Genomic DNA, 14,302 nt, shown 5'->3' with positions numbered 1-14,302 from the left:
GAGTATGACAGTTTTTATTGGCCAACTAAAAAACCAACTCCCAACAAAGAACTCATTCGCTAAAAGTGCTCGAATGATCGATTTTGATAATAATAAGGTGACTAATGTCAGGTGGCCATAAATAAGAGATGCTTATAAATAAAAATTAAATAGTATTACACACAAGTAAATCCCAAAGACTAGTTAACATTATAGAAAGGGGAAGCAACAAATAAGATTATGAAAATATATAGAAGACAAACTACTGACGTGTAACCTTCCAAGTTCAAGTTGATTATAGACAGAGATTGAGGATGAGTTTGGTAACCCCTTGCGAGGGGTTAACATAGCTTCACCCCCGTCCATAATTAGGGATGCATATAATGGGCCCTCTCGACTCTTTAATGGCCAGTTCGGGGTTCTCTCAGCTGGAGCTCAACGGGAAATGGACACCGTAAAAAGAACAGAGCTGGCAGGAAAAACGAGGGAAAACAATGCAACCCCAAGCAACTCACAACTTCCTTTCCAATCAAGGCAATTTATCAATTTAGCACTCAACTCCGGCCCATCCCCTTCCTCTATTTTATTTATTTATTTTTTTTTTCGCCCTTCGTCTAGCTGCGGAATCAACTCTCGACTGGGAATGGGTATACGAATAGCTATAGCTATAGGAGGGATCGGGTGTGGGAATGGTGGCAGGGGTAGGAGCCATGTGCCCAACATCTGAGCGCTAATCACCCCTAAAATTGCGTGTGCTACGAAGGTCAGGAGCCGGCTATGTTTGCCTCTTCGACTTCGTCTTCGTCCTCGACTCCGATTCCAAAATCCTCATCCTTCTTCTCCAGCTACATCAAGAGAAAATTGTTTGTAAAACTAATGATAACTTCTAGAAGTTTCAAACAATACACATCGAATGACGAGCTGAGAAACATTTGAAATTAAATATTAATCACAAGCCAATTTCGTTAAAAAAAAGTTCAGAAGTGGTTAGATCTAGCATTTACAACAAGATTCTAAAATGGATACTCTTAATAATTAAAAAAATTAATACTGTTAAGAAACATAAAAGACAATATAATGCAACCAATGTTTAATATTCAAAAGTACTACAAAAAAAATTATTAATAAAATAATCACATCGAGAAGATTGAATGTATAGTAAAGAAAATACAATTTACTATTTATATTGTGTTAGTTTTTGTAAATAATTTTATTTAGAAAGGAGTGCGAATATAGTTACATATTATTAATAATTAAAAATACTTTTCCCTAAGTGCACAGAGAAGGGTTAAATAAGTCCGCCTTATGGCGAGGTCAGGAATCGGGATTATCAAATGACTATATTTAGATCCCAGCTCAGCCGAGCATGGCCATCCGCTTCCCGGGTCATGTCGCACTAAATCAATTAAACAAATTTGAGACTGGAATTGATTTAGCATAGCAACAATAGAATAGCAACACCAAGTGTATCGAGTGTCACCCGACTCGAACTTTTGACGGACGTAATTTATGCAGACCGTAACGAAATGGAAATGGTTCTAGCCGGCAGTCCGGCATTCGGTTCAAGATTTCTTGATTTCCCTAAATGATTTCATCAGCCAAATGTGCGGACTGACTGCCCGTCCCCCTGCCACCGAAATATCCTCTTGTCCATCAAGTCTACCTGATGTGAGGACCTCATCAGGTTTTGGTTTTTCTCGCCCTTATATCGAAGCTATACCATACAGTACCTGAGCACCACAAATTTTCCACAATGAGTTAATGGTCGGGTTTTTCCCAAATCTCCCGCTGTTACTGGATTCGAGTTGAGGTCGTCGTGTTTTGACATCGATCACATAGTTTTCGGGGACAGTGGATGATGGGTTCAGACGAAGCCAGATAGGATCACTAAAAGTTGGACAGTTTTTTCCCCCTGAATCACGGTTGTCAGTCTGGTTAATTTGGTTGAGAAAAGCATGTTCGAGATATTTCTATATACTCAAAATAAATACAAATACAAAGTATAATGTAATATATAATATTTCTCTAGAAAATATATTTTTTTCATCATCCTAATAAAATGCTTTGCCAATATTTCTAATTCTTAGGATATTCAAAAAATGCAATCGTTGTATTTCACCGATTTCGAAATATATACCAGTTCTACAACCTTTGTTAGCCTATAGCTTGGAATCGGTTCTCGATAGAGGTCGTTCCGTCCGTCGCCTGTTTGTCTACCAGATGTTAAATACGATAGCAATAGCGATAACGAAAACAAGGCAATTTGCGACCGCCTAAGTATCAGTCAACAGTTTTCGCAACCAGTATTGACCCAAGGAACCCCTCAATTCCCCTGCAAGTCGGTTGGGTCCCTCGTTCTCCCCCCAGCAAACTTATCTAGCCCCAGGTAAACTCACTTCGGCGACGACAAATAGTCTGACTGATTTTGTGCATATATGTATGACTATACCTATACTATATATCTACACACAGTTGCGGTCAAAGTAACAATTGTGGAGAAAATCAAACGGTTGCCGTAATTGCTAAAGATCTTATGGCATCCGTGAAAATGTTATTTAATTACAGATAATTTGCTGGCGAATGGAAAATCTATAGAGATTTATACGCTTCATATTATTTTTTTAGTTACAGTTTTAAACTAGATTTATAATCCTTATACAGTAAAAGAAATAGTTTTTAATATTTTTCTTTACAATCTTTTTAATTTATATACATTTTCTTTATAATTTTTTATCCTTGAAAATTTTAGATTTCGATTTATCGCCTAAATATATCCACTATTTTCCTATCCCTAACTGTAAAACAGGTGAGCTTAGGACCGTTGTGCACCTATATATACATCTGAAGAATATTAAATCAATATTAAACGGTGCTAGGGAAAATATGCGTCACGTTCCTATATAGAACCTAACTTCTGCCTCAACCTAAAATATTCCCCGCCCGGCTACTCCATCGTTTTATGGCTCTTTGTGTTGTGACTGGGCAAGGTCGCGTGTTTTATCGCGAACATTTTGCACTTCAGATACGCTGAAATGGCGTGGTCCCACTGCCCCAGCCCCCCTGCAGTTTTCCCTGCTTTTCCCCCAAAAAGCCGCCTACGAAAAAAACGAAAAAAAAAAAATGGAAACACACGAACATGTCCCGAATCGCGTAGACAAAGCGTCTGCTTCTTTTGTAACTTTTGGGGGAACAAAGAAGCTCTATGGGTTCGCTGATTAGATCATTGGGTAAACATGATATACTCGATGGCAACCGATAAGAACTGATTGCGATTCAGAAAGTGTGTCACCGAAACGTCGAGCCTCCATTTCCATTCCGTTCGCAATTCCATTTTCAAAAAAGAAAAAAAACATTTCAAAAATTTGTTATACGGTTTGTATTTGAAATTAGTATAAAACAACCTTTTCCGATGATTTTTTTTTAATATTTCTTTAAGGTATTATAATATTATAATTTATATAATAATATATATTTGTTTTAGAATGTGTATTAATAAGTTTCGTAAAACAATCTCTTTGTTTCATCATCTTTTATATGGGAAATTTTAATTAATAAAAGGGGAAACAACCAATATTAAAGAGATTTTCAATTGACATATTATGAATCAGAGCACTCTTTAGCGGAAATGCCCATAAGAAATCGTCTATCTTAACACCAACATTATGAACTCGGATATGAAAGTATATGGGATATCTCTGTAAAATGAAAAATCCACGCTATCATTATACGTATCTGCTCCAGACAACTAGTCACCCGACTTCAGGTCAGATTGTGACTATATTGCATCAGTCGCAGGTTTCTGAGTGAAATGCGGCCCATGGCAACCGAATTCGCATTAGTCAGAACCGATGTGCGGTGTCTCTCTCTCCGGCTTTAATAATTTCATCATGACTTCGTGCTGAAAAACACGTCAGCTCCTCAAAAACGGAGAGGAAGTACCACTCCAACGGAGAAATCCATTTACGTAAACCCTGAAACCTTGGACGTTCCCGAGCCTCCATATTCAACAGCTGATTTTCTGAGTCAACTTCGGTTTCTATGCGAATACTTTTTCCAGAAATAACTTAATATTGGTCGACTTATACCTTTGCCATTCTAGAAAACTCTAGAAGAAAATAAAAAATGAATGCATTCTCTTGGGAGAAATAAAAACATATAATTAAATAGGAATTTCCATGGGAATTGCAATCTCTAAATTACTTTTTTCCGTTCTCTTGATTTTCTTGATTTATGGCTGATTAGTAAATCAAATCAAATTACAAAAATTGAAGCAGTTAAATATAATATGTTGAACAAATAATCAAACAAACAACCTCTTCAAATTTCGAACCATATTTTTTCAGATTGTGTTGCTATGCTAAATTCATTGCCAAAAATATCTTCCTTTGTAAAGTCTGACGCTGACTCAACATTCGTTTTTTTTTACGGAAATTGAGGTTTTCAAATGCGGCCAGCTAAAAAAGTATAGTGTTTTTTGAAGACTTAAAGTCTTTTGGTAGCCTTGTTTATCCAAAAGTGTATGCATAAATAAGTAAGGATCTTAGAACCCATATAAATAATAACAAAGCTTTGGACGAAAACAAACGAGTGGTTATTTAAACACAATTCAAATTGTGGTCTTTTAAAAAAGGATTAAAAAAACATTTTCGTTTTTAAAGAAATTTCTACATTCTAGGTATTAGATTAAATAACAATGGAAAAGTACTTATCCTCTATTAAATTTCAAACTCCAAAGCAAAATGAAAATTGCGAAATAAAAGCTATTATATAACAGACCGATTGGACAATTTGATACACGTAAACAAAAAACGCATTCTCGTCCATTAATTTGCGGATCCATTTAAACAGTTCCATTTGCATAGATTCTCTGAAATTATAGCCCACAGCTATTGGACAATTTGCTCAATGGAGCACTAAATCTAAATGTCCATGTGTGCTGGGGCATTTATCTGGACTCCACGGAGCGCATTATGTTACCCCGACTCAATTTTGCAAATCAAAGCACTTTTCTAGTTTCCATTATTGTTATAAATACAAAACAAGGAGAACAAGCGGTGGAACCAACTTTGCAATACTCTAAATAAACCATCTTTAAATTTAATAGGTGATTTTTATTAGGTGTTCAATATTGATTATTTTTTAGAAAGTATTTTATAAAATGTATTGTTTAATATAAAAAACATTTGGTTTTAATTTTCCATTTGATATCTGTTTATTTTTATATAACTTGTAACTTAAATTTTTCTAATGCTTAGATATTAGAGATTAAATTAGTTATTACTGATTAATTGAAAGTAGATCTGCATTACCTGTATATATTTATTGAACTTAATTAGCATACATAGCTTAAAAATTGGGACCTACCCTTTACTTATTTTATGATTTTTTTTAACTATGAAAAACTAATTGTCTTTAAAACACTTTTCAATATTTTTTCTAAAAAGATGTTACCCAATTTTAGGAAGGGCAAAAAAAGAGGCTCGCTGTCATGATTTTCGCTTTCCACACACATTCGGAAAAACAATAAGTGTATCGGGAAAATAAAATAAAATAAAATGCTAGGCAAACAGCGGCGGACAAAGTGATTATATAAAAACCGTTACCAGTCAAAGCCGCTAGCAAAAAACAAAAAAAAAAAAAAAAACGGATGGAAAGAACGAGACAAGAAAAACAGAAAATAATGCTAAAGAACGATTTCGATTTATCAGCAAAAAACGAACGGGGAGTAGAAAAAAAATGTATACGCGTTTTTATCTCGCTGCTCAATTGATTTACATAATCAACGAAATCGCTTTTTACCACCCAACCACCCCCTTTCCACCTCCTCCTACCCCACCCCTTCCTCCTAAAATGGCAGTTGCCTTGTTCTCTATGCATTTAATTAAATGCTGATTAAGTTTTATTCAATGGAGCATACATACACACATACACATATACACACATACACACATCCAGGGTAGTGGGAGATATAATATAGTACAATGGAGCAGGAATACGTATACGACCCGTGTACGTTGTATTGTTTGTGCATAGATTCGTAGATTAGTCATTGATATTGGACAACTTGTTCGAATCGAATGGAATCGAATCGAATCGAATCGACCGGCGCTTTTGTAAACGTGAATAATTTAATAACGTCCTCATTAAGATAATGAAATTAGTTCAAATAGTCGCCAGTTTGGTCAGATAATACAGCTGTCTGCCGTACAGATTGATTAGACTCGCTACATTTACACAAACATACACTTTTGTGTGTGCATATTCCACTATTACTTATTGCTGATTACTGACCATATCGCCGGTTCTTCCATATCAGGTTTATAAAGGCGAGAAACTCGCCAAGCTCACATAAACTTATTTCTTTTCGTACATATATGATATTCATATATAATATAATAAATGTAACATTCATTCTCAATAAAACTTTTCTACTTGAAATTACAAATTAATATTAATTTTCTAAAATTAATTTAATGGACCTGAAACTAATAGTGATAGAAACTGAAAAAACAGATGTACTTAATTCTTGATAACTAAAACATTTGTGGTATCTTAGAAGTCCGATTGTATTTCCTGGGAACTAGGTGTTTAACTTGGCCAGCAAAAAGCGTTAATAACTTGACTATTTAGCCAGAAGAAATTATAAAAGTATAAATGTTTTTGTTCAAAACAATGCAATAAAATTTTTAGCGAAGGCAACTTTTTATTATGGACTGGTATGTGATATTATTATTGTTTAAAATATACAAATTTTGTTTTTAATTTGTTTTCTTTATTTGTTTTGTGAACCGGATTTAATGAACTTAACTGAATCATTTCTTTAAATAGTCAAAAGCTAAAATGTATAAACATAAACTTATTATGAATTTGATTATTTGTCATATAAAAAACTAGACAAAAGTTTTAAATTATAAATATTCTAAAAAATACAAAAATAGTTCAGTTTTATATTCGGTGGACTTTCCTTTAAATTTTAAACTCATTCAATCAGGTTAACATTTAAAAAACCCGAACAAGTTTAAATTCAAGTCAGCATAGATTTAAAAAGAGGATTACATAAATTGCCATTGACATGTTCCAATTAGAGAATAAAATAGTCAGCGTCTTATGTAAATTGATAAAAAGTGTTTGCATAAACGAAAAAATATATAAATAAAGTTGGCAAAATTCGATTTGCATATTAAACCCGTTTCCGCTGATTCACTAATCAGAAGTGCGAAGACAAATATATATATTTCCATTCCCGAGCGTGTGAACCGAACTTTGTCAATGAACTAGAAAGAAACTTTTGGATGGACTTGAGAATATTTCATTCCTGCCCTCTGTAAACTGTAAGTAACTGAAGAAGAGCTTAACTGGCAAAAAAAAAAAAGAAGGAGAACACACACTGGCAGATAGATAAAGATGGAGGACCACAGCTGGGGCCATAAATCAGGGGAAAATTGTTGCTGAAGAGAAAAACTTGGCCGGCCGAAAACCGAACTGAACCGAACAGAAGGTGGGAAAACTGTTGAATTATTTCCCAGGACACCGGCACACGCACACGCTCACGCACACGCTGAGCCAAAAAAATTTGTTACATTTCACACTCTAAGCCAAAGCCGAGAACAATAAACTGCCAAATTCGCATAAAATATTTTGTTGGAATTAAAAACAGAAGCATATCGAATGGCCGACTCATGTGCACACGGGGATCAGCCGAAGAAGAGGTTACCTCGGGGAACCCATAAATTCAGCCGGAGAAAATGTTCTCTCCCAAGGAAAAACAAAAATAGAAAATGTGTCAATGCAAACACACAGACAGGCCAACAACATCCAGCCCTCTGTCCGTCCGTCGGTCTTTTGGTCGGTCGGTGTTATTGTTCCTGGCCATGGATCGCGGACCAAGTGAATCTGGGCCATAAAAGTGCAAAATGTTTTCCACTCGGCTGGACCCTGTTTCTACCTCTACCACTAGGCACTCCTCATACACCTCGTACTCCCATTCCCACTTCCCACTCCACTTCAATCCAATCCAATACACTTCCCTGCCGAAATCTCCGCTCATTCCCATCGCATGCGATGCACTCGTTAGGAGCACACAACACTGGAAAAAATTAGTTATAACATTCAATATATAATAAAATATCTGCCTTGAACTTGTCAGAACTTTAATCTCTTTTAATCCAAATTCTACAGTGAAACCATATTTCTTGATTTCTATCTTAAAAATCTATTAAAAAATACTTATGGTGTGGAGGTTAACCCCTGTTGACAAGGACATTAATTTCCATACATTTTAATCAGAAAAAAATATCTCTATTTAAAATTGGCTTTTATTTCAGTTTTAAAATATTCACTTATTAACGGGCGATAATTTATATTTAAAAAAAATATTGATAGAAATAAATAATTCCTTTATTAAATCAAATATTACATAAACGAATTTGGTTTTGTACAAGCACGTTATAATGTTTGATCCAAATTCTTCAACGTGTGATATCATTATTAATTTTAGACTTATATAAAAAATTTTTTTTGATATAAAAGGATTTTGCGCAATTATTAAATTTTTTTTCTTGTTTATGGAAGAATATATATGATAATAAATAAATAAGCAAACAATGTTTAATTATTTTATCTGTGTTCTTTTTGTGAAAAAATATATCACAATAATTTTATATGCATGTTGGATTATCAAAAGTTTACAAAAATGTATTATAGAAGACAGTTGAAAAGTACCATCTGTTCTTATCTCGTTTCTTGTTCTTCTACTTAATGTTCTTACAACTAAGAACTCTTCTCTAAGTTCACTCCAGTTCTTCTCAGTGTTGGTCCAGAGACCGGACCCGGCACCGGCTGACACTTGGACATGGGAAGCGGTCCGGGGGCGACCGAAATCGATTTCTGCGCTACCTACCTGCCGGCTTGGATGGCTCGTCGGTCAGGTTGGCCATATCCATCCGAAAGGCGGCGGCTCGGCCTGGGCTTAGGTGTCTTTTGGGCCAAAGAGCCGGGTGTTACCTGTTACCAAGCTAATGGCCAGCAGACCGCGCGACCAACATAAATCCATAAAAACATGAAAAGGGAAACGAGCGAGAGAAAATAATTAAATTGCAATTATGTGCAAACAATTCCAAATCCGGACGATTCGGAAAAAGTTAATTACACGACAATAAAACGCAGAAGAACGAACGAACGAATGGCAATGGATATGGGTATGGGTATGGTTATAGCTATGGGTATAGCTATATGGGTATAAGTAAGACCGAGACTATACGAGTATATACTGGTTACCTGCCCACATCACATCACATCGCATCCGCAGGCTGATTGGCTCGAAATCTCCGGCTGACTTGAGCTGACATTAATGGGTATTTGAATGCGGCTTCTGGGCGCTCTTGCTGCTTTAATCGGTTGACTGACGGACAGACTGACTGACTGAACTGAACTGAATGTCTTGTGTCCAGTGACACGTCGTCGTCCGCATTACTATATCGTTAGTGGACGGGCCTTGACTGCGGATGATCGCAATTTGCTGATTTCGCGACTGCAACTCAGTGCTCAGATACTCAGATATACAGATACAGATTGTATGATGGCAACTGGGACTCCGATCTCGTGTCTGTCTTTAACCCTAATGAAGACGGACAGACGGATTAGTTATGGTCTTATGATAAATTAGTCCGATCCAATTGTCTCTTCATTCGCCGAAAGGGCGGGGAAATAATGGTCAGTAGTCGGCCATCGAATTAGTGACAACATCGGATCGGTACAACAACTTTCGCCATAGATCTCAATCAGTGGCAGACTGATTAAATGAAATTTAATGACGCCCGATTGCTGCTTCCAGTTTTAGTTTACAAATTGTGATTCTTGAGTGAGTTGGTTGGCATCTCTTTAATTTGGTTTGGAGAGGTTATCGCCGGATGGCATGGGTATTGATTGGAATACTTTCCGTTGGCTCAGGTCTTGTGGGTATTTTTGAGGAAGGTAGTTTTGCTTAAGCAGATAAATGAGTAAGTTATCAAGGTTCTGGGGATGAGTAGGTCAAGCTAGACAATAATTAAGGGGTCCTTTGGTTAGACGTTTTAAATGTATTGGAAAAGATAGCAAAACGGATAGGGAAACATATTTATTAATATTTTAAAATTAAAATAAGATCGCTAATGTTTTATTAACTTTGGTATAAAAAATTAGTTGCTTTGTTAAAAAAATCTAACTTGAATACACAATCAATTAAAACTGGACATTTTTTTGAACAGAGTATTCAATTGATTTGTTATTGTTATTTATAATTAAACGTATATTATTTGTTAAGATAAAAATTACAAATTTAAATTTTATAAAAAATGTGAATAGATTAAAGTCATTACAACTATATGTTTGTACTTCTTCCCTTTTTCTTGTTTCCCATTTTTATGAGAGTTTTATGATCCCGAACTCTTTTGAGGATATGTCACTACATCACACCCAAAAAGAGATTCCCTCTAACCTTGAACAAATTACCTGGTTAAACTAATTAACCCCTGGGCGGGCAAACTTTAATTAGATAACCCCGCTTGTTGTTGAAAGTTGAAATGCGAGTAAATCAGGTCGAGGAGCCCGATAAATGACTGGCTGACTGACTGACTGACTGGCCGACGACAGTCGGGGGCTCCCAGTTCACGGAGTTCGGCCAAGTTTAATTAGATCTGCATATGCAATGAGGACTCGAGGGCTTTCCCCGGTAAACAGGTTAACGAACTGCCGGATTGGAGAGTGGCCAGCAGTTTGTGTTCGGCGGCGAAAGGATGCGATGGCTGGGAATCCTCACAGGGATTTGCATATCCCTTGCGATGGCCACCGAAATTCCCACTCAAAACCCAACAAATGATTATGAAATGCATCTCAAAATACTGCTACAAAAAATCCTCTGGACTGCGAATGTTAAGAAATGCTTTGGCGTTATCACGGATGATCTGCATTATCCCATATATGATCGGGTATTTTTCGAATCGGTGGGTCGTCAAGTGGTTCCCTTCTTTGTGATGCGCGTTAATGCCAGTGAGGATCTCCAAAGGCCTCCTAAGAATATAGAGATCTTCTTAAACGCCATTAAATCCAGTGATTGTGAACTAAATATAGTCACCATATTGAATGGCTGGCAGGTTCAGCGATTTCTTAGATTTATCTACGACAACCGATCGTTGAATATGCAGAAAAAGTTTGTTTTTCTACACGATTCACGACTTTTTGAAAGGGATATGATTCACCTGTGGAGCGTTTTTGTGGGCACTATTTTTCTCAAAAGACAGTTGGATGAAAAGTATGTTTCATATTTAATTTTTTATAAATTTAATTGAGTTTTAATATATTTGTAGATTTACCATTTCCACAATTGCTTTTCCCGGCATTCTAAGTGGCGTTTTGGTTTTAAAGAATATTGCTCATTGGGAATTGGGCAAAAGTGTCAATGGAAAGGTTTTATTTGCAGAGAAGACAAGTGATTTATTCGGTGAGTAAGAAATAAATATATATTTGTTTAATATTTCTAGAACTAAGTGCTAGAATTATTAAGAAATTTAAATGCAAATGATTTGAACCTCATCTAAACCAATTTTTTTATATATTTAGATATAAAACAGCTTAACAAATATTTATTGCTTGTAATCTTAATACCTTATAAAATATTGTGTCATTTTTAGAATACTATTAAGACACTTAAAATGCTAATAACATAAATTCCCAAATAAATCCTCATAAAATCGCTTCAAGCAAATTATAGTTGCTTAAACCCTTACAAAACTTCCCACTTCTGATCCTTTTAAATCCATTCCTTACCAGGAGCCTCGATGCCCGTTGCCGTTTCCGAGCACGTGCCCATGGCAATGTGGGTAAATACGACACACAGCTTCCAAGGAGTCGAAGTGGAGATTATGAGTGCTTTGGGCAAGGCGCTGAACTTCAAACCCGTTTACTACAAACCCAACCGAAGTGAAAATGCGGAAAATATGGATTGGGAGCTGGAGAATGGGTATGGAAATCCAGATGGATACGGACAGAACGAGTCGCACATCGACTCGATGCTGATAGAGGAGGTGGTGAGAGCCCTTTAAAATATGATGATAATGATATGTCATTAAGCCGGCTTGTTGTTGACTTATTAATATTTTAATCTGCACAGGCTGGCCACAGTGCCCGGTTTGCCATTGGGGACCTGCACCAGTTTCAGGTGTATCTGCAATTAGTGGAGCTTAGTTCGCCCCACAATTTCGAGTGCCTGACCTTTCTCACCCCGGAATCCTCGACGGACATGTCCTGGCAAACATTTATCCTGCCCTTCAGCGGCGGCATGTGGGCGGGCATTCTACTCTCCCTTTTTGTGGTTGGCACTGTTTTTTATGGCATTAGTTTTCTAAACGCCATCATAAACAGCAACGTATCCTCGGGATTCTTTCGCTGCCTTCGTCGAAATCGCGCAGTTGCCATGGATCCAAATATATATCGTCGAATTAGTTTTCGCATCGCCATTAGTCGATATCGTATTTCCAAGGAATCCAGAAGACCTCGGGATCTTTTCGATGATTATACTAACTGCATTCTGCTTACTTATAGTATGCTTTTATATGTGGCTCTACCTCGAATGCCCAGAAATTGGCCATTGAGGGTTTTAACTGGTTGGTATTGGATTTACTGCATTCTATTGGTGGCCACATATCGGGCCAGCTTCACTGCCATTTTGGCCAACCCAGCAGCCAGGTGAAAAGCTAATCCCTTTTGGTAATACTCTTAAAATAGTTATAATCATTGAATATTTAAAGGGTTACCATTGACACACTGGAGGACTTACTGGCATCACATATACCACCTTCTGCAGGAGCTACCGAAAACAAACAATTTTTCCTGGATGCCAGCGATGAAGTTGCTCGAAAAGTCGGCGATAAGATGGAAATAATCGAACAAAGCGAAGATCTAGTAAGAACATATATTTAATATTTAATAGTTGATTTAATAATAATACTAATTTAACACACACAACATTTTCTTTATTAGTTTTAAATATGTTCTGTATCAATATTTTTTTATACTAGATACTACTAATTAAAACATTGATAGGACCACTTTAAAATGTCCGAATAACATCAGTTCTAACTAGATTTAAAAACAATTCTTAGCGGATTTATAATGGCATTTATTATCAAATTTCGTAGCAATGAACTTTATACCATGAGATAGAAAAACAAAAGCCAGTTCCAACTTGTTTTTCAAGAAAAAATATCTTATCAGTGTGATAAGCGTATTTGGCAACATTTTTAATTTAAAGGTATTAATTCTTCATGACTGCAAAATAAACTGGGTTGATATGAACCGTATTCCGGTGACTTAAAGACTTAAGCAGAGACTAACTTGATTACAAATGTCCAAAATAAGGTCATGGCAATAACGAATTAACTGCTAACTTTCGAAGTATAAAAAATATAAACAAGAGTTTATAATATTAATAATATATTAATTAGGCTGAAGAAAATAATGATTCAGTTTGTAAAAACAGGTTTCTTTTTCCAAATGTTTTTATAAGGTATTTTAAAGTTGAAAGATGGAACATATATTTTTATATTTACTTCACAGACTTCTCGAATAGCTAAAGGCCAGTGCGCCTACTACGACAACGAGTTTTATCTGCGGTATTTGCGAGTTGCGGATGAATCTGGATCCGGAATAGGATCAGCTTTACATATCATGAAGGAGTGCGTTGTCTATATGCCCGTTGTGCTGGCAATGGAAAAGAACTCGCCGCTAAAACCACGGGTTGATAACTCCATTCAACATCTTACAGAGGGCGGTAAATTGTTCTCCCCTTGGATACTACAAACTTAAAACCAATACATTTTCCCTATCCTTCAGGTTTGATTAACAAGTGGCTAAAGGACGCCATTCAACATCTGCCTGCAGAGGCTCCTGCTCAACAGGAGGCTCTCATGAATATTCAGAAGTTCTGGAGTTCTTTTGTGGCTTTGGGATTTGGTTATGTGATCTCTATTTTAGTTCTTTTGGCAGAACGCTGGCATTTTAAGCATATTATCATGAAACATCCTATGTACGATGTATACAATCCGAGCTTGTATTATAATTTTAGGAGGATTTACCCTGAACAATAAATAAAAATATTTAAAAAAAAGAAATGATATTTGTTAACAACAGCTTTCCTGAAAAAGTCAGAGAAGTACTCAAAATTCGGAAATACTTTACTTAAATTTATACGTTCAATTTCGCAAACTACTTAGGAAAATTCCATTCTATTGGGCAACGTAAATACTCTCAAGTACTGCAACTTATACAACTCTTCAGCCCGACACAACAT

The 14,302-nt window shown here is 36.1% G+C and overlaps 1 protein-coding gene across 1 annotated transcript; it reads left to right on the top strand.

The window, feature by feature from the left end:
* Positions 1–10,751: 10,751 nt before the first annotated feature.
* Positions 10,752–14,099, top strand: LOC108100146. The gene is made up of 7 exons (XM_017203900.1): positions 10,752–11,266; positions 11,322–11,455; positions 11,785–12,041; positions 12,125–12,699; positions 12,762–12,915; positions 13,570–13,783; positions 13,846–14,099. Exons 1-7 carry the CDS (start codon positions 10,752–10,754, stop codon positions 14,097–14,099), a joined length of 2,103 nt encoding a protein of 700 aa, XP_017059389.1.
* The last annotated feature ends 203 nt before the right edge of the window (positions 14,100–14,302 follow it).

This window comes from Drosophila ficusphila, unplaced genomic scaffold (assembly GCF_018152265.1).
Source record: "Drosophila ficusphila isolate 14025-0441.05 unplaced genomic scaffold, ASM1815226v1 contig_286, whole genome shotgun sequence".
In the NCBI taxonomy this organism is placed as follows: domain Eukaryota; kingdom Metazoa; phylum Arthropoda; class Insecta; order Diptera; family Drosophilidae; genus Drosophila; species Drosophila ficusphila.
This window is presented reverse-complemented; position numbering and strand designations above follow the sequence as displayed.